This window comes from Delphinus delphis, chromosome 9, assembly GCF_949987515.2.
Source record: "Delphinus delphis chromosome 9, mDelDel1.2, whole genome shotgun sequence".
Classification (NCBI taxonomy): Eukaryota; Metazoa; Chordata; class Mammalia; order Artiodactyla; family Delphinidae; genus Delphinus; species Delphinus delphis.
Genome location: NC_082691.1, coordinates 50912639 through 50938932, shown reverse-complemented (window position 1 = coordinate 50938932; position 26294 = coordinate 50912639). Strand labels below are relative to the sequence as shown.

The 26294-nt window shown below is 34.9% G+C and overlaps 1 protein-coding gene across 1 annotated transcript in view; it reads left to right on the top strand.

Moving 5' to 3' along the window:
* Positions 1 to 26294, top strand: part of VPS50 (VPS50 subunit of EARP/GARPII complex) — a 140953-nt gene that overhangs the window by 27703 nt on the left and 86956 nt on the right. Inside the window, exons 9-12 of the mRNA XM_060020518.1 lie at positions 850 to 932; positions 13231 to 13273; positions 14675 to 14773; positions 16425 to 16565. Coding sequence (XP_059876501.1) covers positions 850 to 932; positions 13231 to 13273; positions 14675 to 14773; positions 16425 to 16565 — 366 coding nt within the window. The remainder of the gene's footprint in view (positions 1 to 849; positions 933 to 13230; positions 13274 to 14674; positions 14774 to 16424; positions 16566 to 26294) is intronic.

Sequence of the window (26294 nt, the reverse complement as noted above, 5' to 3'; positions counted from 1 at the left end):
TGAGGAGTATGTCATAGATTAGTTATGTTTGGTGTCTCATATATTAATTGATTTTCTGAGTGAGCTATCTGTTTTCTGTTTGATGCTTTCTTAGCATTGTCTGTATACTTCCGCTATAAGTTTCACCAGAGCCTAATGTATTACGTGTTTCCCCATAATACTCGAGCACCTTTGGGTAGGTACTTTGTCATCATCTCAGCATCCCCTGTGGTTTGAATTGCCTTTGTTGAATTTAGATATGAACTTCAGGAACTTTTTTTAATGATTTTCTGTATAATCACTGTATTACTTCTAAACTATTACCACTAAAACTAGGGTTTGAGAAGTGAAAAATTCATTTGCCATTAAATTACTGTTTAGGAATATTTGGGGCCATTAATGAATATTTCACTTTTTTCCAAATTTATTTGTTTAAGAATATTTATGGATTTATGATAGAACTGTTGAATGTTGATTACAAGTAGAATGCATACTGATTTGGAACATTTTCTATAAACATTACTGAAAGAAGAATGTTAACAGTTAAAGAACTCCTTCCCTCTGAGCAGCTTGTACTTCTTTGTAGGCTTTATCTACATGTCATGGTCTCAGAGGGCTATTACTGTGTTTTTAAGGGAACAGCATATTTTTTTCATGGATACATTTTAGGCCTGGAGGTAGTTGCTTTGTTATATTTTACTATTTTGGTGTATTTTACTATTTATCTGTTGTTGGTATTATGATCCTTATTTGAGAGGAATTAAAATTTTCTGGTGCTGTAACTTTGGATAGAGTATGAACAGAGATTTTTCTTTTTCAGAAGCTTTAAGAAAAATGTTTCCAGCCTAATGACTTCTGTTGTTGATTCAGGAGGAAGACTATCCAGGAGCTATTCAGCTGTGCCTGGAATGTCAGAAAGCTGCTAGCACTTTTAAACATTACAGTTGCATAAGGTAAGGTGATGTAAAATTTTTAAAGCTGACTTTACTGTCAGTTTTTATATAGGAGTTGTGTAACATACAATGGTAATAAACACTGAATATTAATATTAAGTGCTATGTTCTAGTTTAGCCTTCTTATTTGTAAATGAGCAGCACAGTAAAATTATAAATAAAAATTCTTAAGGTTTGAAAGATCAGATACTTTCTAATCCTGTTTCTTGTCACCTCATTGAAACTTTTTTTCATATTTTTTCCAATCTTATTGATTTCATTTTTATGGAGTAGTAGAGAATAAATTCATCTGTTCATGTCTCCATTGCAGCTCTTGAGAATTCTTCCTCCTTAACTATGCCCAGATTATAAATATTGAGAGTTCTGTTGCAGTTTGCTTTTCAGATCCAGATGGTTCAATTGTTGGCTCATCATGATAAGAATTCTTTTGGAAAATTTAAAGTGATTTCACTTTATGTAGGAGTCATCTTTGTAATATTTAAGTGATTATGTATTTAATGTATTATATCTTCTGTTTATTTATAAAATGTACAATGTAAAAATAGCTGCTGCATCCTCTGCTCTTAATTCTAACTTTATTAATGGATTTTGGTCTGCTTAAAATGAAGGTTTTGCATTAGTTGTGACAGTACCTTGAGGAATTTCTAATCCTCAAGTGTAATTTCCGCCATTCCTCTAAAAGCATCAAAAATAAACATAGAATCTAGGGAAAATAGTGAGCTTGCCAAGGAAACCCAGTTTCAAATTAAATTCATACTTAGCCTAGAATGAGTCCCTTAGCCTCCCCTGTATGGAGAATCTGGCACTCAGTGAGCAGGATGCACTGATATTGTAGATGTTGATTGCTAGTATCTGAAAAAATAAAAGGATTATGAAAGGACAAAACATTAATACAGCTTTGGATTAAATTTTTTCTTTTAATATACTCTCACATCATAGGTCTGTGCTGGGTATAGAATAACTAGGTATTTTCCCCCTAGAGATGATATTTTTTTTTCTTTAGGATTATGTATATTGAAGCGACCACTTTTTATTTGATTAAGAAGTGCATAGTTGGGTAGTACCAGTAATATTTTTATTTTATCCATTTTGATAATGGTTAACTTTCACTATTAAAAACTTGATTATGTCATTTATACTTACTAAGTTGGGTGAATAAGCTCTAATATGTTGAATATATTTGAAAATTTCTAGCAAGGCCTTCTGGCTCCTGAAGAAGCATAGCACTCATTTAGTTCATTTCGTGGTGGTAAATCTGTTAGAATGAGAAAAGCTTATTTATGATTGGCTCAAAATACTTCAGGCAGTTATGTATTTACTGAGCGTTTATTATATGCTAGGTGGTTTGTTTTGGAATTGGCTGTATAGTGATGAACCACATATAATGTAATCAGTATAATCCATGGTTTTCTAGAGTGCTTAGTCTATCAAGATGGATTTGGATTGAAGTAGGCCCAGGTGGAATGGGGCTTTATAGAGAAGGAAGTTGAGCATACGGTGGAAGCATTGGGATCTAATTTTCCTTAGGGGGTCAGGACTAAGGAGGACCTGAAGGAGGTGCAGGAGGGATTAGCTAAACCAAGGTATGAGGTGTTGTAGATACGAGATTACGGGTATCATGATGAAGTCTTTGTTGCAGAGATGCCAAGCAAAATGAGGACGAAAATATCTATAGCATTTATAGCAACAAAGAAATCAGAGTTGACCTTGTTAGGGACAGATTTGGTTGAAGTGTAAGTGTAGGATGAGGAAATTTTATATGGAGGAGAGATGTGGAATTGAGAAGGAGCAACCTGAATATTTGAAAATCAATGAGAAAGAGTGAGAGGTTAAAAATAAGACACAGAACGTAATAATAAAGCTTCGTAGGGATTATTGGAGAGATTGACTTCGAAAAAGTCACCATTCTATTATAATAGGAAAGAATGAGTTTGGAAATTTGTTGGCAGGAGATTGAGGGTGCAGGTGACATGTTGACACTTCATTTTTTCCATTAATTAAAATTTTTGTTTTAGGTTTGTTAAAGTAAATATCTTACTTGGTGAGAGTTAACTATAAAAAACTGAAAGAAATCCTTATTTGGGCTTTTTCAAGTTAGCGTGAAGTGGCTTCTAAGCACTTTTTCATTTTTATGTATATAGTGATATGTGGAGGAGTTATCTGACCTGATAAAAAGTTTTGATCAGAAAGATCTGTAATGATGATTTAAATTAATCATTGTTTTATTTTAGATAATACGGTATATAAGCAGCATGCTATGTTTACATATATGAGTCATACATGCAGTAATAAGAAAAGTTTGTCTTATATTCTGAAAATAGGTAAAAATACATGCACAGATACATTAAAATGTCCTAAGGAATTCATTGTAGTGGGATTTTATCTTAGACTTCCCGGAAATCTGTTACAGTTGTGTTTTTAACTTGGTGATTTAGTGACAACATCAGGGTGGCTCCGAAAGCAGAGCTGTTAGTTGGAAATGCTTGGTGGTGATGATAGGCCCTCCACCAGCAATTCTCCCCCACATAGAGCAGTGTTTCCTTTGCCTGCCACCATTCACCTTCTCCCTTCACCTCTTATTTCACCCGTTAGCTCCTAGTTGGGAGAACGTAGGTTTGTTCAATTCTTGTAGATAATGTGATATAGGAAATAGAAATAGAATTAGTTGATATGTGGCACAGATTGAGTCCCCAAAAATGAAAGGAATTTTATTCTAATTTCCTTTTATTTTTGTCTTTATTAATTAGATGCCCCTTTCTTATTCTATGCATTTATTTTTGTTTTGCTCTTTTTCCTCTGGTCTGCTGAATACAATCAGTCTTGAACCTGTTCTTGAGCTCTTTCATTGGGTCTGTTCACACATAATTCACCAACACTTTAAACATTCTTTTAATTTACCTGGGTCTGTGGAATTTAGCAAAGGCAAGATTCAATCTTTGCTTGGACCTGAGTGCATCAGGGTGAAAAGTCATTTGACACTCTGGTAATCATAGGAATAGTTATTTCCAACTGAATTCACACTCTTACTTTCTTTAACATTTAAATGTATTTTTATTCCTGTTGATGGTTAGAGAATCAAGAAATATATTCTTTTTTAGAAATGTCCTTTAAGAGAATCATTCCATGATTCTGAGTGTTTCTGAATTCTTGTGTGGTGTTTGTTTTTCTGTTTTTCTGTTGCAGGCAAAGTCATATGTACAGTGTATCTACTCATGCACTTCTTAATTTTTCTTTAGTAGATTATATGTTCCTCTTTTCTTTCCTAGTCACATTGCTCCTTTATTGGAAATAAAGTACTTGGTAGAAGGCAGAGACTCTGTGGTCTTAGGAGTAGATTACATGGAACAACTGAGGGTTGACTCTTATGATTCTGAAAATAGAAAAAAAGAGAATTCACAAAATTTTCTTCTGCATAAAGAGGCATTGACTGTTTACCTAGTAAGTCTCAGGTTATATGACTATGTAGTTTAATATGTGAAGTACCAAGCAATTTGGTATACCCAGTTAATTGAAAAATGAAAGAAAACTGGTAGCTCTTCAATACCTTGTGTCTTCCTTGAGATGTGCTGTGTTTCAGCATCTTTAGTAAAAGATACTGTAACACCAGTTTTGTTCACTTTGATAACTGACAGGGTCCATTTTTACATTATTTGACATTTCTTGAGTTGATGGACAGAGTTATATAGTTGGGATTTACTGGGAATAAGAATCAGTGTGTTTATGTTAAAATACGTCTGAATGAAGCATTTAATTTCTTTATCACTTGACATTTATCTAAATTAGTTTCAAGAAAAGTTATTAAAAGTCAGAACTTCTTTATTTTTTAAAATTTCATTTGAAAGAAACTACTGGAATGTACCTGAGAGCATGCTGGATTATGCTCTGAAAAGTTTGTATACCAACTGAACTAGTTTGTTGTATACTACATTTTAACATACACAGATGGATTTAATTTCTCATAATCTTTAAAATATCCTTTTATTTTTTTCTCTGAAGATGATCTTGGCAGTTGAAAGAAAATTGCAGGTTTTAGAACTTTAAATCACAGAATAATGAGCACAGCTTTTAGGTACAAATACAGCAGTACTCGGGACTATTCTTCCCCTGTTGCCCTTGATTTCATCTTAGCAAGCAGTGCCTGCTCTCTTTCTCTAGACTCAGGCAGGGGGAGTGCAGGAACCTTACCTGGAGCAGTGTTGAGCAGTGAGTGTTTGTGCAGGATCACCAGGCCTGCTTAGCTACACCCATATGTAGATCTGAAGTCCCTGTTGCTTGATTGGCTTGGGCTGAGTTATTGATACCATGTTATTTGGACACTACCTGCATTCCTTATGTTTTATCTTAACTTCTTTTCCTCTGGCTTCCTCCCCCACACAGTGCCATTTAAAATTAAAGTGAAATCTACACCAAATATAATACTTGAACAAAACGTCTTAAAAGGTAAAGGCTTTTCTTTCTGCCCACCCATCATTCCCTTTCCTACTACCTAGTATAAACTGTTTTTACAGCTTATTAATTTTTTTCCTAATAGATTTCACTGTAATTTAACTACATGAGAATATCTTTTTCCTGATTTATCACTGTAGATAGTTGTTGATGCTCTGACTGTTTACTCCCCATAATAAAAATCAATAAGAGATAGGTGCTTGGTATACATTTTCCTTCTATTTGCTTCTCCATCTTCCAAGTTTTGTTAGTGAAACTCTTATTTTTACTTGGTCAAGTTTATAATGTTTATATTCTTTTCACAACTATAATTAAATCTGTGCGTTTTCCAACCGGTTACTTCTAAAAAACTAACCTAATAGAAATCATATTTACTATATTATGTTTATTTAAATATTATTATCTGCAGAACTGAGTGATTGGACTTATAAAAAAGGAAAAATAATCCTTTGTCTCTGAACGAAAATCAAAATCCATTAGTGTCTTTCTATTTCTGTTGAACATTTTTCACCTTTTTGGTATGACTCGGCTGCTATCATTTCTTTGTAATATTCCTTTTTTGTGTATTTCTTTGTCCTGTGTTATAGTTACCTCTCTGAAAATTATTTTTTTTGATATGGGATACATGGGTGTAAGTGTTCAGATTTTGAAATGACCTTAATTTAGTCCATACACAATTGAAAGAAAAATTATTTTTTTCCTTAGAAAATGGAAGGCATTGCTCAGCTGTCTATTCCAGCCTTCTGTTTTGTAGGACAAAGTCAGATGCTACTCCCATTCCATTCCACCATAAATAGTGTCTTTCCTTTAGAATTTTTAGGATTTTTTTTCTACTTGAAGTTATAAATTTTCACCTGTCTAGAAAAGTCCTGTGTCACTCTTCACTCCTAGATGATGAGACAAGAATGAAGTATTATTTAATGCTTAACTGCATGAGATGTTATGTTACTTGTTATACCAAGAACTCTTGAAATTTATTTCTCTAGGAATTTGTAATAACAGGCAGTTAAGAGGCAGACTGTGGGATAATATGCCAGTTAACAGCACAGAGTGCATAAACAGAAGCCATCAGAGATGATCAAGCTGTGAATGGCTCACTTCCCAAACCCCAGCAGGAATGGGAAATACTGACATTTATAGGAGTGGGAGTAGAAGCTAGGCACCATTAGCTAAGGCAGCACTGACTATACAGTAATTCTAAATTATATTTTAATAAGGTTTTCTCACTAAAGCTTTATTTTTCAGCTTTTAAATATTGAATCATGATGATGGTGATAATGATGATGGTATAATAATACTTAAAAAATTTTGGCCTTTACTATGTGTCAAGCACTGTACTTGTCATTTTCCTTACTTTTTCTTATTTAACATTAACAAAATATTCCTCAGAGGTGTTGTTGTTGTCTCTCTTTTATAGATGAGGATGTCGATGCTCTATAAAATAAGTGGCAAAGCCAAGATTTAAATTTAGATCTGTTGGGTTGCAGAGCTTGTTGTTCTTAAACCACAACTATGCTAGACTGTCTACCAGTGTGATAGCTGTTATGTGTGGTGGGACTCATGGCTAATAGGCCAATTTATATTATTCTGCTCCAGTATCTGAGTTATATTCTTACTAGAGTTAATTGTATTTTTCCTAAAAGATATTTCTGCCAGTTGTGTTTGTTACTGTATTTATGTTGTTTAAGTAAATAAACTGAGATGAAACACAATTTTTGAAAGTAAGTTGAATGCATTGTAAAAACAGAACATATTGTTAAAAATAAATTTCCTTTTGAATTTTTTGTAGATGAAACAACTCATAAAAAATTGGGGCATATAAGGTAGCAGTGTGATCTGACATTTGGATTGTTTTGCATTTGTTTTTAAGCTCCTGCTTCACTTTTGAGAAACTGAAACTTGAAATTACAGACAACTTACTAGTCATTTGGCTCATATGAGACTAAGAATTTAAAACTCCAGTCAAATGAAAAGACAAGACCTTGGCTCGAAATCAGAAATGGGTGAATGAAGTACATTTATACAATTTTAGTTAAAATATTCAGTACACATAAATATTCTTGTTTTAACTTTGACCAATTGACCAACGAAAACGTCTTCTGCTGAGCTCTAGCACAGGGTTGGCAGAGCGCCTTTGTCTTTAAAGGGCCAGATAATAAATATATTAAGCTTTGTAGGCCATAGGTCTTGGTTGCAACTCTTCGGCTCTGCCCTTGAAGACCAAGAGCTGCCTTAGATGATATGTAAACAAATACATATGGCTGTGTTTCAATAAAACTTTATTTAGAAACATAGCCGGTTGGTTAGATTTGGTTCCTCAGCCTGACATCTGCTCTGGAATTACAATTCATAAAGTTTGGAGATGTTGTGAACATTTTTAGTGTCCTTAGTAATGGACTCTAGGCTTTCTCTGTGGTGAATGATAGTGTTCTGGGTTAGATCAGGGATTTCTGAACAGTGTATTTTACTTACGTGTATTTCAGAAGTTTTAGCACTCTACTGAACCATATATAAAGATGTAGTAATTGGGTAACTGGTGTTCAGCATATAATGGAATCTTGAAACTTTAGAGCTAGAAGCAACCTTTTAGATCCAGCCCACTTTTGCATAGGAAACTGATGCCCAGAGTTATTAAGAGACTTGTCTTAAATCACATGGCTTAATAACAGAACAGGGAAAGATCATTAAGAGGCTAATTACTTTCATACTATCTTGTCTTTCAGCAAGTCAACTTTGTACAAAATTTTGATTTATATGCATTTTGCAAGTGTGTGTCCAGATCAGTTATTTAAAAGAAAACTTTTAATTATTTATGGATATGTTATCTTTCATATTTTCTATAGTGATTATAAAAATGCCACCCCAGGGGCTTACCTGGTGGCGCAGTGGTTGAGAGTCCACCTGCCGATGCAGGGAACGTGGGTTTGTGCCCCGGTCCGGGAGGATCCCACATGCCGCAGAGCGGCTAGGCCCGTGAGCCATGGCCACTGAGCCTGCGTGTCCGGAGCCTGTGCTCCGCAACGGGAGAGGCCACAACAGTGAGAGGCCCGTGTACCACAAAAAAAAAAAAAAGCCACCCCAAAATTGTTTGATTCATTCCATTCACTTGCAGATAGCCTTTAATAGCTTTTAGCCTTTCATCTTACAACTGGTAATTTTTTTGACTGTAATGTAGCTTTTATTTATCCAAATGTTTATGAATAGGTCCTTTTTACATACTTTGATTAATTGACTGAAATAACTGGAATTCAGGTTTCTAAATGATGGCTAAGGGTTTCTTTAAAGGCTGTACATTTAATATGTCCACTCGTTAATCACATTTTTACATATGTATCTTTAATTAGTAGCAAACTGTTGTCAAACTACAGTTGTAGATTTTGAGAGCATTTTTAATAAGACCAAAATGTTTGATTTATAAATTTTATATTTAAAAATTTCTGCATACTATTTACATTACGATGTTTGCATTAACTCTTAATATATAGACTATAAAATCATTTTAATCATAAATAATAGAAGCAATAAAAACATCTAGATTTATAATAACATTGTAAATAAACTCTAAAGCCCAGTTTTTTCAATTGTGAAGCTGAAAAACTCATTACTCTCACCTATGAATTAGTTTATATATATTCCTTTTTTCTCCAAACTCACAATATTCCCTGAGAGAATATGTTTACCAGTTCTGATATTTATTATTCTGCGTGTTCTTGCCTCTCCATATCTGTGTCTCTAGCTTCAGCCTTAGGTGAACTGAGCCCTGTGTGATAGAGGAGTGGAACCAGCTTCCGCTCTGCTTACCTCGTTTTCTTTCACTAAGGCACCTGTAGACCCAGAGTCTAGTCTGACTCTTTCTCTTCTAAAACGTTCTCCTTTTTTTTTTTTATCTCTGTAGTTTTTTTTTTTTTAATTGAAGTAGAAAATGGGGGCTGAAAGAATGATGGTAAATTTTTGTCATTTTTTGTTTAAAGTGCAAATTTGACTTTGCAGATATTTATTACCTGCTCTGAGTCAGGCAGTGAGTTTAGTTAGTCCTGGGGCGTCACTGGGGAATAAGCCACAGTCTGCTCTGACAGATAGTCACAGATATTTCTTTACTATAATTCAGGGTGCTGTAAGCAGAGCATTGTGAGACTTAAGGGAACAGTCAGCAGAGGAAGACTTCTGAGAAAAGATGACATTTGGAAGATAGATGGACATTTGGGCCCAAGTGAGAAAAGGAGAATGTATTTTATAGTTATTGTGAACATTATATGCAAGAACAGAGGGTGTGAAAGTCTGGGGTTTGTTTGGGGAGTTGCACATAGTCCATATGACTAAAATACAGTTGACCCTTGAACAATGTAGGGGTGAAGGGCGCTAACCCTCAGCTCAGTCGAAAATCCATGAATAACTTATATAGTTATAAATTATACTCTGAGTCTGTGATTCTGCTTCTGAGGATTCAACCAACTGAGGATTATGTAGTACTGTAGTATTTACTATTGAAAAATATCCCCTTATAAGTCCACCAGTGCAGTTCCAATCCCTGTTGTTCAAGGGTCAACTGTATAAGCACTGAAAAGTGAATGGGAAGTTAATTTTTCATGTCAATTGTTAAGTCTTATGTGCCATGCTAATTTGGGGCTTTATCCTTGGTTTAATCGGGAGCCATCAAACATTTTAAAGTAGTGGATTAATGTGATTTTTATTTCTGCTTTACTTAGGAACTGCAAACTCAGTTGTCTTTAGGGACCAGGCAGGTAACATGTATGTGAAGCTGCCAGATGACAGCAGGAAATGGTCAGGTCTGCAGGACTGTTGGGCCTTGCCTAAAGCCTTTCACATACAAGCTATTGAAAATGATGCATCTGCCAAATCAAACAGAATGTTGACCAAATCCAGTCTGGAGTTAGACCCCTGCTCAGAGCTGTCCCTGAAAGCTTTTTGGAGTTTGTCGTACAATGTTTGGTATGCAGGTTGATGGTGTTCGTCAAATAAACAGATGTATGAGTTGAAGGGTGGGATGTGTGTGTTGTCTGCAGAGATACATTAGGAGGTTATTGAGTGATAATACTTGATTTAGAACACAAACTTGATAAAGGAGAAGCATAGGTGGATATGAGAAATACTGAGATGGTAGAATCATCAGGGTCTGATTACCAGTATATATGAAGAGAGAGAAGAATTAAAGATGACTTTGGAATTTCCAGCTTGGATTGAATGGGTGGTAGTCATATGAATCAGAAGAGAGAGAACATGGGAGAAGGAACAACTCTGGGAGTTGATACTGATTTTTTTTTTTTAAATTGGGTGGAATGAGGAATTATTTAATTCTAAGTGCTAAGGTGTTATCATGGCTATCCTTTTAGAGGTATTATTTTGAAGCCTTTAGCTCTCATTCCTTTTTTTTTTATTCATTCATTTATTCTTTTTCGGACAGAAATTCTCAATCATTTTTTTAAGGAAAATCTCACTCCCGCCTACAGGTATTTCCTTAACCTATATTTATGTCTGTGGCTATTTTTCAGGCATAAATCCTGGTTAGAGACCCTAATTTTTAAAATAAGGTATTAATCCTACACTGTTGATTGTCAAATCCTGAAGATTTGTTCATTCTCAGTGTTGACTAGAGAATATAATCTTCAATTCTCAACCTTAATCAAAAGCATGCTTATGATAAATAATATTTGTAGAAAATGGTCTTCCTTTATGTTTTTGGATGTTTATCTTTGAGACCATCAGAAACTGGGTACTTGTATTATTATTGGTTTTACTTTTCTGACAAATTGCTTTGCATTTGTGTCTGTCTCTCTCTCTATCAAACCACTTTGGTGTTATCTCCTCAGTTTGCATTAAAAGGCTCTATAAGAAGCAAAGACAAGGAGTCCATGAATCCATATTGTATATTCTGTAAGACTGTTACCAAGGGTGTTCCTTAGGAGATAAAATATTGCTATCCTCTTTATCAAGACTGGCAAAATTTTCTCTCTCACTTAACGCCAACAAAAGTGATTTTTTTTCTCTTTGTTTTGTTTTTTCTCTTGAGTTACTGGTGTGTTTTGATATTCTGGACACTGAATTGTGTACTCTGGGCTTCCCTATTTTGACTGCTAGGACTTTGAGAGTCACATTTATAATCAGATGACAGTTGTAAAAAACCTTGTATAATTTTGGTGTATTAAACTACATCTTCCACTTGTTCTTACTGTTTTATTTTAGTTTTGCCTTAACCTCTTTTGTTAAAAATGTTTTCTCTAAAATTGTATTTATTTTGTTAGATACCACAGATCTTTTTTAATATTGGGATATTATAATTCAAATAATATCAGTGTTTTAAAAAACTGACCTAGGGAGAATTAAAGGGGAAAAAATCAGATTCAATCACATATTCTAAGTGTATAACTCAATATATTTTTACAAAGTGAACATAATTGTGTAATTACCTCCCAGAAACAGAAACAGAACTAGAACATTTCTAATACCCCAGAAACTTCCTTCATGCCCCATTCCAGTCATTATTTTCCCAAGGTAACCAGTGTCCTGGCTTCTGTCACTAACGTTAGTTTTGCCTGTTTTGAACTTTAAAAAGTACATACTGTGTGATTCTATTTATACAAACTGACTTCTTTTTGTCCAATATTATGTTTTTGAGATTCAGGTAGTATATTTTCATTGCTATAGTATTTCATCATAAATATATCTCACTTTACCCATTTAATTGTTCACAGACAATTGAGTTGCTTCATTTTGCCTATTACAAATAATGCTGCAAGGACTGTGTATGCACTTATGAAAGATACATATCTAGGACTTCTGGGACATAGAGTATTTGTGTGTTGAGTTTTAGGTGTTAACTGTTTCCCAAAAGGTGCTATCAGTTTTCCCTTCCTCCAGGATTGAATTGCATGTTCCTTTTGTTCTACATCCTTGCCAACATTTGTTGATGTCATTTTTAATTTTTTAAAAATATTTTTAGCCATTCCAGTCATTTGTTATAGTGTCTTATTGCAGTTTTAATTTGCATTTCCTGAATGCCTGATGGAGTACATATTTATATGTTTTATTGGCCAATGGGATATCTCCTTTGTCAGGTATCTGTTTAAGGCTTTTACCCTTTGTTTTTATTCTGTTCTGTTGTTCTGTTTATGTATCCTTATAATAAGTACCACACTTTCTTATTGCTGTAACTTTATAATAAGCCTTAACCTATTTTAGTGTATGTCTTACAGCATTGTTCTTCACAGTATTCTTGACTGGTCTTAGCCCTTTGAGTTTCCACATAAATTTTAGAAATGGCTTGTCGGTTTCTACATTAAAAACCCTTCTGGGATTTTGATTAGAATTAGAGATCGTTTTGGTGAGAACTGATATCAACAATATTGAAGGTTTTAGTCTGTTTACATGGTATATACCTCTATGTAGTTGTCATCTTTATTTTAGCTGTACTTTGTATTGTATATTTTTTATTTATTCCCAGGTATTTGGTTTTTTGAAATTGTATTTTTAAAAATTTCATTGTCTAATTCTTTGTTTCTAATATATAGGGATTAATTTTATTTTTGACATTTTACTTTTCATCTATATTAAACTTATTATCTTTAAAACTTGCTATCAGTATTTAGTTCTTAAATTCTTAGTTTTATCTATAGATTCTTCAGGATTTTCTGCCCACACAATCCTGTTGCTGCTAGTGATGACTCTTCTGTTTCTTCCTTTCTAATTCTTTTCCTTTTATTTATTTTTCTTGCCTTTTTGTACTGTCTGTAGGATCAGCAGCACAACTTACTGCTCATACTATTGATCTGTGCATTTAATTATTCAGTTTGTCTCTTTTAAAGATTGACACACCTAATTCTGTTTTATTTAATAGTGAACTGAATTCAAAGCTGCAAGATACTTTAGAGCAAATTGAGGTAAGAAGAATTATATATATTAAGTTAAATGACTTTTTCTTTTCAGAGGTTTTTGAATAGCGTAGATGCATCTTATGTTTTGACTTTCATGTTATTATCAGTGTTTCTACATCACTATACTTTGTGTTTTTCATTTGGAATATCTGTGCATGGTCAAGTTAATGGTAATTTACTTGTACTCTCAATAATACTTTAGGAATTGTGGGATCTGAAAAGAGTATTTGAAAATATTACCATATCCAGCAAGATCCCTAAACTGTTAGTCATAGGTGTGTTCTCATGTAAACTATAGGCAAAATACTTAACCATGTATTAATTATTTTTTGATTATCAACTGCTACTCCTTTTTAGTTTAGTGAGTTTATTTATTTAAGAATGATTATTGGCTGATGATAACCCTCCTAAATTCCTAAACCTCATAATAATATCTCATATAATTCATCAAATATGTAGAAACTGGAAAGGAAAAGCTATGTTATTGTGAGCATAAAGCCTTTTCCTCCTACATTTATTCAGAGTTCATCTCTTTCCTCAGAATCTTTGCAAAGCAGAGTGTTCATTTAAATAAACTTAATAAGAATTATTTGGTTTCTTCTGATACTTTATTTTATTGTTTTCCTGATGAGAGTACTTAGAAAAGTTGAGGGTAGACTTTCAAATGACTTTTGTGAAAGTAGTTTTTGATCATAAATGCAATTATTTCCTAATTGTAAGAATGACAGTTTATTTGATAAACATAAATAGAACTGCTTTGAAAATCCCTTAAGTAAATAATCACGTGAAAATTTTAATGAGGACTTTCTTTCAAAGCTCAGTTTCTTTCATTCTTATAATTTTCTGTATAAGTACAGAATAATATTTATCTTAAAATGAAATCATTGAGATAGAAACCCATAAACAAAGTTGGTACAGTTAGATATGAAAGGGCAGTACCTTGAGGTATGTACTTTTAAGGTCAATGTAGTTTTCTTGAAAATTATCATTGCTTTTCAGTGATTTACAGAAGGATTGTTTTGTTTTTCAGTAGTCCTACAAACTCAGTTCATATGATTGTAAGATTTTAGCAGATGCTTGAGGAAACATAGTTAAGTAAAATTAAAAACTAAAATTCCTTTAGAGACTATGATAATTATTTTGTGTCCCTTGAAACACTAGGCATGTTTTTTTAAAAAACTCATATATTAATAACATCTCAATAAACTTGAGTATAGCTGGTAATAAGAATTATAATTTATTTATATTTTTATTTAAATTTGTTTTTGACTATTAAATCCAGTGTAATAGTAAATGTGTTTAGATATTAGTTAAAAGTGAGAAATTAGTTTTACTTAATATTTTCTTCTCACTACCTTGAAAATATAATTCCTTAACCACCTCTTGCCTCCTCTTTTAATTATACAGGAACAGTTGGATGTTGCTCTGTCCAAAATCTGCAAGAATTTTGACATTAACCATTATACCAAGGTTCAACAAGCTTATCGACTTCTTGGAAAAACACAGGTTAGTTTTGAAAGGATGTTTTCTTTTTTCTTAATCAGGAATCTGTTGATCTTCATGATTGCTTAAGTTTGAATATTATTATTAATATAGAGTGCTTAAAAAGTTTCATTTAACAAAGTAAATTTTTATGTTGTATTAACAATAATAACATGATCTCATAGGCTCAGAGTGTGTGTAGTGTGATTAAAACATTACAGGGGCTTCCCTGGTGGCGCAGTGGTTGAGAGTCCGCCTGCCGATGCAGGGTACGCGGGTTCGTGCCCCGGTCCGGGAAGATCCCACATGCCGCGGAGCGGCTGGGCCCTTGAGCCGTGGCCGCTGAGCCTGTGCGTCCGGAGCCTGTGCTCCGTAACGGGAGAGACCACAACAGTGAGAGGCCCGCGTACCGCAAAAAAAAAAAAAAAAAAAAAAAAAAAAAATTACAGAAGTCTGTTTTAAACTATGAAGTGTTTCTCAAGTTTAATATTTTCACCATTCTATGTAGGTTTTTTAAAAAGTATATTATGATATAATTCAGTGGGAGAGAATTGTAGTCTTTTTTACCTCAACTCTTGGTCCCGAATAAGAACTTCTAAATTTGGAGCCTCATGGTTCCTAGATGAGCCATCATGACTCCCTCAAAGTGGTGTGTAAACTTTTGTGCATTGTGTACATTTGTTGTAAAACAGGTCCGTTGCATTTATCAGATTTTTCAAAGGATTCTATTATCCTCAGAATGTCCTCACTGCTCCCATGATGCATGGTTTTACATACTCTTACTTCTCAAGGGCTTCCTTGAAAAATTTGAAGTAGAGGCCACAGTTTGAAAATTAATTATATCTTCTGCAAATATAGGATTATACATTTTTCTAGAGAACATCCAAACATGATAGGTGTAAATGTTTTCTTCCCTTAAATGGTCTCTTGTCTTAGAAGGAAATTGAAGACTTTACCAAACTATTTAAACTCTATTTACATTTTATAATAAGAATAAAGAAGTTTGGTTATTTATTGTACTTTATTAGTTTTTATATCTGAAGGTATACCTAGGGAAAAATACTAGAAGGAAGACATTTGGTAATTTCAAGGGACATGTTTAAAGACCTTTGAAAATACAACTATAACTTCTGATTTCCCCCGTTAGATGAATTCTTTTACTCATTAAATATTTATGGGTACCTACTATGTGCATTGCTCCAGGCACCTGGATATAGGCCCTCATGTATCTTACCTTCTAGGGAGGGAGACAAACATCAAAGAAATAAATCAGTGTAAGTGGATAGAGTGGTGCAAAGTACTGATTTATATAGGATAGTCAGGAAAGGCTTCTCGGAGAAGATGACCATTGAGTATCCTGAACAATGTAAAGGAATGATGGCAGAAGGCATCCAAAGGTGTGATTATGCATGACATGTTTGGGAAAAGGTAGGATGGGTACCAATGATAAATACAGAGCAAAAGAGCAGTGTTCATAATTCAGGTTTATCTTTAGTGGTATGATGTTTTGGTTATTTGCAGGCTTATTTGCAAATAATCAACACTTATAATTCTGTGTATAATAGTTATTCGTGCTATAGCTAAAATTGGTAAAGATTTTTTCCTGTGTTTTTAAAATCTGTTGAAATTTATTTTAATAATATGAGATTATGTTGTATGTTTTTTCTTTCCATAGACAGCAATGGATCAACTTCATATGCACTTCACCCAAGCCATTCATAATACTGTGTTTCAAGTTGTTCTTGGTTATGTGGAACTATGTGCAGGAAACACAGATACAAAATTCCAAAAGCTGCAATATAAGGATCTCTGTACGGTATGTCATAACTTAATTATTGTTCATATCTATTTTAGTTTTTAAGTTTATATTTCATTTATTTTAGAGCCTACTATTTGAAGATGTGTTTGCAAACAGTTTTTCTCCCATATTATTCTTTTCCTCATAGAGAAACTGGAAGATTCAGTCACATAAAGAGTAAAGGTTGATGAGATGGTACAGATTTGTGGAGTGCGGTTGCTTCTAAATGGACTCTCTCCCCTCTTATAGCTTCTTGTACCCCTCTGTCTCAGGGTCTTAACTCTCTTCTGTGAGCATCTAGGGTGCTTTTAAGCAATCATCTTTGCTGATTTTCCTTACATACTTTGAATCAGTCTTTTCATGTGTATAAATGTTGCTTCTGTCAGCATCTGTAACCAATTTTTCTTTTTCATGCTTAAAGAAACATAGGTCTGTAGGTAATATAATCCACAGGTGCGAAGTGAACTGAGTTGGGTTCTCCTTTCGAATTGTTCTTGCTGATGGATTGATGTAGTGTGAGGGAAAGAGAATGATGAACCTCTAGGAGAATGGGGGTGCTATTTGCTTTTAAAGGAAGCCTGGTAAAGCATGAATTCTGTTTGATACTTATTAACAGAATTAGGTATGATAGGTTCTTTAATGTTGAAAGAACAGACTTAGAGGAGCTGAATAATGAGATGAAGAATATGATGCATTTTAAGGTGGCCCACTTTCTTTGGCACTATTCTTGATAAAAAATTAAGGACGTTTAGAAATTACCTCAGGCTTCTTGGAAGTATTTAAGTCAGTGCTGTTACTGGCAGACAGGGATGTGAATATCTCTTATAAGCCTAAGTAGGTTTTAATTTGTTTTATAATATTGAGTTATATTTGACCTATTTAAACCAGGTAAGATTAGGAAGAGGTTATCTCATATCAGATTTATTTATTTAGTTTGATGAAAAGATGTGGACTTTTAGTAACTGAGTTCTGTAAATTAAAGTGGTTAGCTCAGTAGAGGAAAAATGGAAGGAAGCCTTAGATGTTCAATCAATAAGCTGATGGAAGGAAACTTAAATATGTTTTCCTGGTGAGAACACATATCAAGGATCTGGAATGGCATAACTCAGGCAAGTGAGGTGATTTGTGAAGGAGCCTTGTATTAGGATGTACAGTTCTTAATTTTTCAATATATGGCAATTGGGAATCATTTTTGCCCTAATTAAAATTAACTGATAATAATTATTGATGAAATACTGGTGTAGGAGCATATGTGGCAACCGAATGTCAGGTAAGAAAGAAACAACAGAGCCCTCAGGATATATGTGCATGGTGTTGACTGGCAGATTTTGGAAGTGAGAAGGAAGAGCCGAGGCATTTGGGCAGTTGGTTTTCTCTGTATAGTAGCAGTATTTTGAAGGAAGTCCTTAATCATAGATAAAAGTTTAAATATAACGTTAAAAATTGAAATAAGTGATTTAAAATTTTGTGTTGAAGTATAGTTGATTTAAAATTTCTGCTGCACAGAGAAGTGATTCAGTTATATGTATATATGTTCTTTTTCGTATTTTTTCCCATTGTGGTTTATCACAGGCTATTGAATATAGTTCCCTGTGCTGTACAGTAGAACCTTGTTGTTTATTTTATATATGGTAGTTTGTATCAGTTTAGCTCTTTTATTTTTATTCTTCTTTTTATTCTTTTTTAACATCTTTATTGGAGTATAATTGCTTCACAATGGTGTGTTAGTTTCTGCTGTATAACAAACTGAATCAGCTATACATATACATATATCCCCATATCTCCTCCCTCTCGAGTCTCCCTCCCACCCTCCCTATCCCACCCCTCTAGGTGGTCACAAAGCACAGAGCTGATCTACCTGTGCTATGCGGCTGCTTCCCACTAGCTATCTATTTTACATTTGGTGTGTATATATGTCCATGTCTTTTATTTTAGACACTTCCCCTTCTTATATTTTTCATGGCATCCCATTTTTGAAAAGACCAGGCCCTCTGCCTTATGGAATGTGGCCACGGATCTTACTGTTGATCCCCTCTGCTCAGCACAGGGTCTGGTAATAGTAGCCTTTCTGTCCGTTTGCTGAGCACTTGACAACAGTGATAATGGTTATGAGTAATAATCACAGAAGCTAAAAAAAAAAAAAAATTGAAATAAATGAAATAGTATACTGATCAGAGTTGATAGAGGGATAGTGTTTCTGTAAACAGGGGAACATTTTGTTTCCTTTAAATGGAAAGAGATTGGAAATGAAAAGAGATAATCATCTGCTTGTTCTTATTCACAGTATTTTATCAATTTTTTTTTAATATAAATTTATTTTTGGCTGTGTTGGGTCTTCGTTGCTGCGCGTGGGCTTACTCTAGTTGCAGCGAGCGGGGGCTACTCTTTGTTGCGGTGTGCGGGCTTCACATTGCAGTGGCTTCTCTTGTTGCGGAGCACGGGCTCTAGGCACGCGGGCTTCAGTAGTTGTGGCTCGCGGGCTCTAGAGCGTAGGCTCAGTAGTTGAGGCACATGGGCTTAGTTGCTCTGTGGCATGTGGGATCTTCCTGGACCAGGGCTTGAACCCGTGTTCCCTGCACTGGCAGGCAGATTCTTAACCACTGTGCCACCAGGGAAGCCCCACAGTATTGTTTTAAACCACTCACAAATGTCAGTCTATTACTAAATGGGCTAGAATGAAATTGAACTCCTCTTTTTTACCATCTTTTTGGACATTCCTTTACAAAGAAACCTGGGGCAAAATTAGTGTTCTGTTTTTTATTTTCTCTGGTAAACAGAGAACTTCAGCGTTCTTAAGGCCAGCAGCATACTGTCCCATTATGAAGTGTCTGCCATTTGTGTTCTGTCACCGTTGCTCTAAGTTTAAAAGTTTAGTTGACTTTGAACTTTTTGAAGTCATTTTGTAACTGAATGTACTTTCTTTACTAAACTGTAATTTCTAAGTGATTTAATTAAAGGCACAATTTTTCTTTTTATAGTTTATCTTTGTCTAGTTTCCTGTTTTTTCTTGAATGTATTGACTTAAGAGTTTTTAGATCAGTAATTTAGGCTCTTTTAAAAAATATGTACATTATCTTGAAGCACAAATAAAGGACTACTCCTTAGAAGCAAAAGTTGCAAATGAGAATTAAATCTCATTTCTGGCAAGGGCCAATGTAAAGGGGCATAGTGGTTATTTTATCTGATTAAAAAGCCTCTTTGTGATTGCGTTTATCAATACATTGATGTACCCTACATGTTCACACCAGTTTGTGGAGAGATTTAAAGACACCAAGTGGAAGCTCTTTATTTAGTGACCTTGTAGAGAAACATTTTGTAGGTTTTTTGAAAGTTTATGAAGTATGCATCGGTTTTAAAAAAAAAAAATGTTTTTTTAACATTTTTTTTTGGCAGGCTGATGGGTTTCCCTTGGGAGCTTATTTCAAGATGTTAATTAGGATACTGTTGATTAATTTTATGATAATAGAGCTGGCTAAGCTGGCTGCAGTGTTCTCAACCATTTTTCAACTGTTCATTTCGAAATGCTTTTAATGAGTTTTGAGTTCTGGTTTTTTTTTTTTTTTTTTTGCGGCACGCGGGCCTCTCACTGCCGTGGCCTCTCCCACCGCGGAGCACAGGCCCCGGACGCGCAGGCTCAGTGGCCACGGCCGACGGGCCCAGCCGCTCCGCGGCACGCGGGATCCTCCTGGCCCCGGGCACGAACCCGTGCCCCCTGCATCGGCAGGCGGACTCTCAACCACTGCGCCACCAGGGAAGCCCCTGAGTTCTGTTTTTGAAATGAACTTGTTAATGTAATAATACTTTGGGGGAAAATGTAATGTTTCTTTTAGAAAAAGCTTTCTGAAATAATTTCAATATGTATTTTCTCCTTTCGGCACATTGGAGGTGTTTAGTAAATGTTTCTTAAGTATATTGGATTGACCTCTTCGTCTCTAACTTGTGCGGTGTTGACTTAATCAATTTTCAGATTTGATTAAGTGAGAGGGAAAGAAAACCAACATTGAGCACTTTTTCCATGCCATGTACTTTTACAGGTTTTTTACATGCATACATCATAGAAAGACCAACTAAAGGCTCATCAAATGTTCCATTCTTCTAGTTTTTAAATTTTTGATGCTTATAAATACTACCTCTTGATATTGAATTGTAATTCAGTGGCAGTTTGAGGGTCAATAAATATTTTTAGTAAGATCTCTGTTGAAGGTATAGTTTATTTTGATGTTCATATAAGAGCCTAGAGAAATTTCCTCTTTTGAGACAAAAAGCTATTTCTGTTCTTAAATTCTCAGGGCACTTTCTGTTGTGAAGAATTAATATATTTTCTCTTATCAAATAGTATGAGAGTATACAGACTCTCTATGATGATAAACTGCCAGGAATTTCAGTGCTAAATTTAATGTTCATTTGTAGTAACCATCTTGTTTTGGGTTTTCTGTAGAATTAACTGCCTCCTTACCCTTTTTCTGTTTTCTGACTTCTTAAACTAGTCTCTTTATATGTTTTTATATCACTCACAGTCTTTATGGAGTTAGAATACTGATTATATAAGTAGTCGCTCAGATTCAGCAATCATTAATTAATATATTTACTCTTAAAATACATGTATTTTAAATTATACACCTAAAACATTGATTGTAGGAAAATACAGATAAGCAAAGGAAGAAAATAAAAAATAATATTTCTGTATGCAGAGCTGGTTCTTTTAATGTGTATATAAGCAAATAGCTTTTTAAAGTAGGATTATGCTGTACATAGAGATTTAGAACATTTTTTTCCACTTGCTGCTTTATAAACAATTTTTCATTTCAGTAAATATGCTATGCACATACCTTTTAGTGGCTTGACAGTACTTCATTGTAAGAGATCCTGTGGATTAATTAACCAGTTTCTTATTCTTTGATGATCATAATGACAAAAGTTGGAAATAATATAAATAACACTGTAGTAAAATTTTTTTTTTTTTTTTTTTGCGGTACACGGGCCTCTCACTGTTGTGGCCTCTCCCGTTGCGGAGAACAGGCTCCGGATGCGCAGGCTCAGCGGCCATGGCTCATGGGCCCAGCCGCTCCGCGGCATGTGGGATCTTCCCAGGCCGGGGCACGAACCCGTGTCCCCTGCATCGGCCGGCGGACTCTCAACCACTGCACCATCAGGGAAGCCCTGTAGTAAATATTTTTAAAGCTAAATCTTTGCACACATCATTAATTATTTCTTTAGGATAAATAATGAAAAATAAAATTGCATTGCCAAAGGCTTTGGTTTATATTTCCAAAATTGCCCTCTAGAAAGTGTGTTTCAAATTATGCTCCTCATCAGTAGTGTCTGCTTTTATCCTTTTTCCTGTGCACATGAATGCTGAGTATTTTATATTTAATAGCTTAATTGTCAGATACCAGAAGGTAGCATATCAATACTAATTTATGTAGCTTGTCACTCAAGCATATTTAGCATGTGAAGGAAATTAAACAGGGACATTTAATTGATTGTTGAGGTTAATTTGGTTGATTTGGTTGGATAGGTGAGTGGACCCTTCCTTTCTTACTAGAGAAACCTTTTCAGTTGGAGGAATAATGCTATTTACTTGATTGCTTTATCAGATCAGTTTTAAAATACTCTAAGAATTCAGATGTCACATTCTTACCACTTATATAGTAGCACCCAGCTAATTTTTTATATGAGTTATATATATATATTTTTTAAATTAATTAATTAATTAATTTATGGCTGTGTTGGGTCTTCGTTTCTGTGCGAGGGCTTACTCTAGCTGTGGCAAGCGGGGGCCACTCTTCATCGCGGTGCGCGGGCCTCTCACTATCGTGGCCTCTCTTGTTGCAGAGCACAGGCTCCAGGTGCGCAGGCTCAGTAGTTGTGGCTCACGGGCCTAGTTGCTCCGCGGCATGTGGGATCTTCCCAGACCAGGGCTTGAACCCGTGTCCTCTGCATTGGCAGGTGGACTGTCAAACACTGCGCCACCAGGGAAGCCCCTATATTTTTTTAATATAAGAGTTATATATTGGTTTCTAAATATTTAAGGTAAAATAAAAAATAAGTTTTGGTAATTTTAAATATTCAAAACTTAATGATCAAAAGATAAGGAAAGTTTATCCGTCTCTTCCTTTTTCCCTGCCATTTACTCTTTGGATTGTCAAGAACTGTGAAGGGTCTGAAATTTTATCCTACTTGCAGATTAACAAGCTAGCCTGTTACTGTTTCATGGATGCTGGTAGAAGATGCAAGATTCCACTTTCTTAGTGCTCTGACTTAGTGTAAACCAGTTTCCCTTGTCACTACCCAGCTTTTGTTAATCAGTCAAGTAATGGGTTCAGCTCAGCAAGGGTAAATATGGTTATAAAGAGTTTGAAACCTAGTAAGGTCATACTAATTATGATCAGAGGTAGAATAAGAAAAGTTCAAACAACATATACAGTAGTGTCAATGGGATCAACACAGTTCTTTAAGGGTTTAAGGAGGCAAAAGAGGAGCCTGCAAGTTTTGAGTTGGTTTTGGATTTCAAGAAGCACGATGTATGTGGCTGAGTACAGGGATACAGAGGAAATATCCTGAGCAATGGCATGAAAGAAGAGCATAGGGCAAGTGAAAGGAACAGTAGGTTGTCTGGCTTGGTTTAACTGGATTCAACCAAGTATGATGATTTGGTGGTTTCTGCCATACGCTGGAACTAATGAGTGCCTATGGAGAACATGCTTTGGGCTGCTGTTATCTGAGTAACCAGCTTTCCCTCTCTTGGCTGGAAGTGCAGGGGTTTTCTAGTCACTTGAAACTGGCTCAGGTGTGATGTCCAAGTCTATGAACCCTTAAAACTATCAATGTAACTTAGACTGCTGGGTGATTTTGTGTGTGTGTGTGTGTGTGTGTGTGTGTGTGTGTGTGTGTGTAGGATGGGGGTAAATGTTAAAGAGCCAACCTATTTTTAACACGTGGTACACAGCTACCAGCAGAAACAAAATAATTTACTGGTAAAAAGCCATTCTCAAAACCTGCCAAGAAACCATATTCTTAGTTGGTCTTTTTACATTTAAATACTGCCCATTTTTGGTGATAATCTTAGCATAGGGTTTCACAGCATTTTATTACTTGAAACTTTGAAAGATAAATTATATATTCTGATAACACAAGCTTTGCTTGTTTTATAGTATTAAGCTTTCCATTTGATTAAGGCCATTTAGCAGCAATTAGACAAAACTGAGGATGGTAGTAAAGGAGCCCCCTTCTGTGTATTTCACAATTTAGAGGGTACTAGTTACTTAGTTCCAAGTTGGCATCATTCATACCATACATATTACATATGTCTTCATGTGTAAATACATATTTAGTATTAATGATAAAATGCCTGGGAGATGAGAATGACTTTTTTCACCAAGATGTTTGTGTTGTTGTGTTTTTTGTTTTGTTTTGTTTTTTACAATGTTGTGTTAGTTTCTGCTGTACAACAAAGTGAATCAGCTATATGTATACATATATCCCCTCTTTTTTGGATTTCCTTTCCATTAAGGTCACCACAGAGCACTGAGTAGAGTTTCCTGTGCTATACAGTCTGTTCTCATTAGTTATCTATTTTATACATAGTAGTGTATATATGTCAGTCCCTATCTCCCAGTTCATCCCACTCCCCATATCCCCCCTTGGTGTCCATACATTTGTTCTCTACGTCTGTGTCTCCATTTCAGCTTTGCAAATAGGTTCATTTGTACCATTTTTCTAGATTCCACATGTATGTGTTAATATACAATATTTGTTTTTCTCTTTCTGACTGACTTAACTCTGTATGACAGACTCTAGGTCTATCCATGTCTCTGCAAATGGCACAATTTTGTTCCTTTTTATGGCTGAGTAATATTCCAGTGTATATACGTACCACATCTTCTTTATCCATTCCTCTGTTGTTGGACATTTAGGTTGCTTCCATGTCCTGGCTATTGTAAATAGTGCTGCAGTGAACATGGGGTGCGTGTATCTTTTGGAATTACAGTTTTTTCTGGGTATATGCTCAGGAGTGGGATTGCTGTGTTGTATGGTAGTTCTATTTTTAGTTTTTTAAGGAACCTCCATACTGTTCTCCGCAGTGGCTGTATCAATTTACATTCCCACCAACAGTGCAAGAGGGTTCCCTTTTCTCCACACCCTCTCCAGCATTTGGCGTTTGTAGATTTTTTGATGATGGCTATTCTGACTGGCGTGAGGTGATACCTCATCGTAGTTTTGATTTGCATTTCTCTAATAATTAGTGATGTTGAGCAGCTTTTCATGTGCTTCTTGGCCATCTGTTGGTCTTCTTTGGAGAAATGTCTATTTAGGTCTTCTGCCCATTTTTGGATTGGGTTGTTTTTTAAATATTGAGCTGCATGAACTGTTTATATATTTTGGAGATTAATCCTTTGTCCGTTGGTTTGTTTGCAAATATGTTCTCCCATTTTGAGGGTTGTCTTTTCGTCTTGTTTATGGTTTCCTTTGCTGTGCAAAAGCTTTGAAGTTTCGTTAGGTCCGATTTGTTTAGTTTTGTTTTTAATTCCATTTCTCTAGGAGGTCAAAAAGGATCTTGCTGTGATTTATGTCATATAGTGTTCTGCCTATGTTTTCCTCTAAGAGTTTTATAGTGTCTGGCCTTACATTTAGGTCTCTAATCCATTTTGAGATTATTTTTGTGTATGGTGTTAGGAAATGTTCTGATTTCATTCTTTTACATGTAGCTGTCCAGTTTTCCCAGCACCACTTATTGAAGAGACTGTCTTTTCTCCATTGTATATCCTTGCCTCCTTTGTCTTAGGTTAGTTGACCATAGGTGCGTGGGTTTATCTCTGGGCTTTCTATCCTGTTTCATTGATCTATATTTCTGTTTTTGTGCCAGTACCATACATACTGTCTTGATTACTTTGTAGCTTTGTAGTTTAGTCTGGAGTCAGGCAGCCTGATTCCTCCAGTTCTGTTTTTCTTTCTCAAGATTGCTTTGGCTCTTCAGGGTCTTTTGTGTTTCCATAAAAATTAAAAAAAATTTTGTTCTAATTCTGTGAAAAGTGCCATTGGTAATTTGGTAGGGATTGCATTGAATCTGTAGCTTGCTTTGGGTATTTTAGTCATTTTCACAATATTGATTCTTCCAGTCTAAGAACATGGTTTATCTCTCCATCTTTGTGTCGTCTTTGATTTCTTTCATCATTATCTTACAGTTTTCTGCATACAAGTCTTTTGCCTCCTTAGGTAGGTTTATTCCTAGGTATTTTATTCTTTTTGTTGCACTGATAAATGGAATTGTTTCCTTAATTTCTCTTTCTGATCTTTCGTTGTTAGTGTGTAAGAATGCAAGAGCTTTCATGCATTAATTTTGTATCCTACAGCTTTACCAAATTCATTGACCAGCACCAGTAGTTTTCTGGTGGCATCTTTATGATTTTTTTATGTGTAGTATCATGTCATCTGCAAACAGTGACAGTTTTACTTCTTGTTTTCTGACTTGGATTCCTTTTATTTCTTTTTCTTCTCTGATTGTTGTGGCTTGGACTTCATGTTTTTAAATTATGAATGAATCTAGTTTAGTATAAGGAAAGTTTTGCTATAGCATATGCATATTTTACCTATGGAGAGTCATAGTTTTTAAAGCTTCAGAGAGACTCTAGGTTATTTGCTTTATCCCTTGGCATTAATATATGAAGTGAAATGCTGGAGTCATGACCAAGTAAGTCACAGAGTTGGGACCCATGCCCAAATATGTGCCATCCAGTTCACTATACT